The following is a 2,298-nucleotide window of genomic DNA, read 5'->3' as shown; positions in this document are numbered from 1 at the left end:
AAGTTGACTGTTTCATCATGTTGACATCCAGCTGAAGATTCTGTATCTCAAGTAGTTTATATTTATAATAAAGTAAAATGGCTCAGAAACCCAGATATCAACTCCTTAGAGCCATTTCTTCATAGAAGAGTTAAGGAGAATTTAATTTTTTATTACAATTTCAATGAAGTATTTTTCATTTCTTCCTAGAAAAATCACCAATTTTTGTTTCTCTTTCAAGTCATCTTGCTGTCAACAAAAGGAAAATTCACAAGTTTAAAATCTGTTCCTCAAGAAACACAGTGAAAGTTTAGTTTTAAAGAGGTTGAACATCTCAAGATTAATACACATTCTAATGCAAAACTGATTGTTATCAAAATGCCTTCCTAAGAAGGCAACATAAGCAGAACAAATCCTGCAAAAGATTTTACCCATCATATTTTTCCTGTGATGAATTCTGGTACATCATCATTCTTCCTCTTAAATTCACAGCAAGTTCCCTTTGCTCCAGTTCACAGCATCTATTTTCCAGTACACCAGCAATTGCACAAAACATATTTTTAGTAAAACATGCATAATATGTGTTTTGGGTACAAGAACCAGCTCTTCTTTGTGGACTCAAAACCCCATCAGTTTCAACAACACTGACCTCACCTAACAAAGTTACCTACAGTTAATGTGAAAAAATGTTTGTTGAAGGTAGTCAGTGTCCACATTAACAGAATCCAATTTTTTTCCCCTGAAAGAGATGCATGGGTTCAGAAGCTCTTACATACCAGGTAATCTTACAAGCTTACATTTTCTTTATTTTTATTAGTTTTTATATCCAAAATGTGTGTATGGGGATGGTTTCCTATTTATCTTGATTCATGGTGCTTTTAGTGTTGCTTCCATCTGAAGGAACATTCTTCTGTAAGCCTTGCTTTTCCTCCTGTTTGCTGACAGAGGACAGTGGGGCAGACGACCCACAAAACTACTATTTGTGCATGGCTAACAATCATGCCGATCTTATAGCATCCTGGGCATTTCACATCCATGAAGTAGGAATTGAGGCTCTGCACCAGGCCCTGCTTCTTGTCTTGCCTTCTCTCCATTTCTGGAGAACAATGAAGGAGAGCCTTCCCAAGAGGCATGCTTTCCTGGGGAGGTCATCACCGCCAGAAAAAAAAACGAGCTTACAACTTCTGTCACTTGCTTTCACTTCAATCTCTTTAAGTGTCTTTAAATGACGCTTAGTTGTGTTTAGTTGAATTAGTACAATTAATTTCTTAAAAAGTAGTATGCACTTGCTAGTAATTGCTGCTGATATTCAAAGAGTTTATTAACCTCATAAGTAAGGCAAAAAAAAAAGCACAGCACCCCTAATTTAACCAGATTTTCTTCTATATTTACTTCTAAAACCTTTATAATTTTACATTTAGATCTACAATCTACTTCAAGTTAACTTTTGTATAAGGTATAAAAATTAGGACTTTTTTGGATATGGATGTGCAATTATTCCAACATCATTAGTTGAAAGAAAATACTCTTCATTGAATTGCTTTTGCACCTTCGTCAAAGTCAATTAACTATCTCGTTATGCACCTACTTTTGGGTTCTATTCTGTTTCATTGATCTACGGGCCTATGGTTTCACAAATATCATACTGCCTTGATTACTGTGACTTCATCAGAAGTCTTAAAATCAAATATGGTACTTCCTCAAACTTTATTTTTTTTTCTTCAAAATTGTTTTGGCTATTATAGTTCCTTTGTCTTTTTTATGTAACTTTAAAATAAGCTTGTCTGTTTCTACAGAATATCCTGCTTGGATTTTTATTTGAATTTATTAAAATCTATATATCAATTAGGGAATGATTGATATGTTAATTAAGTCTTTCAATCCATGAACATAGTTATCACTCTTCATTTATTTATTAAGGTCTTTCATTTTCATTTTGTTCTTTAGTGTTTTTTATTTTTATTTTTTCTTTGAGACAGGGTCTGGTTGTGTCACCAAGGCTGGAGTGCAATGACACAATCACTGCAACCTTAGCCTCCCAGACTCAAACCATCCCCCTACCTCAGCGTCCCGAGTAGCCGGGACTACAGGTGTGCACCACTATGCTTGGCTAATTTTTGTATTTTTGGTAGAGATGGGGTTTCACCATGTTGCCCAGGCAGGTAGTGTTTTCTTTAGTTTTCAGCATACATATCCTGGATACTTTTAAGTTAGAGTTATACTTAAATTCTTTCTTTTTGAGGGGACAGGGAACTATTATAAATTGTATAGTTATTAATATTTTTTCCATTTACAACCATACATTGCTAGTGTATAGAA

The 2,298-nt window shown here is 34.5% G+C and overlaps 1 protein-coding gene across 1 annotated transcript; it reads right to left on the bottom strand.

Moving 5' to 3' along the window:
• Positions 1-857: 857 nt before the first annotated feature.
• LOC106635354 (small ribosomal subunit protein eS27-like) lies at positions 858-1,112 on the bottom strand. Its single transcript, XM_014347114.1, has one exon. It carries the CDS (start codon positions 1,110-1,112, stop codon positions 858-860), a length of 255 nt encoding a protein of 84 aa, XP_014202600.1.
• Positions 1,113-2,298: the final 1,186 nt, after the last annotated feature.

Source organism: Pan paniscus, chromosome 10, assembly GCF_029289425.2.
Source record: "Pan paniscus chromosome 10, NHGRI_mPanPan1-v2.0_pri, whole genome shotgun sequence".
Taxonomy (NCBI): domain Eukaryota; kingdom Metazoa; phylum Chordata; class Mammalia; order Primates; family Hominidae; genus Pan; species Pan paniscus.
The sequence above is the reverse complement of the archived record's forward strand: the minus strand, read 5'-3'. Positions and strand labels throughout refer to the sequence as shown.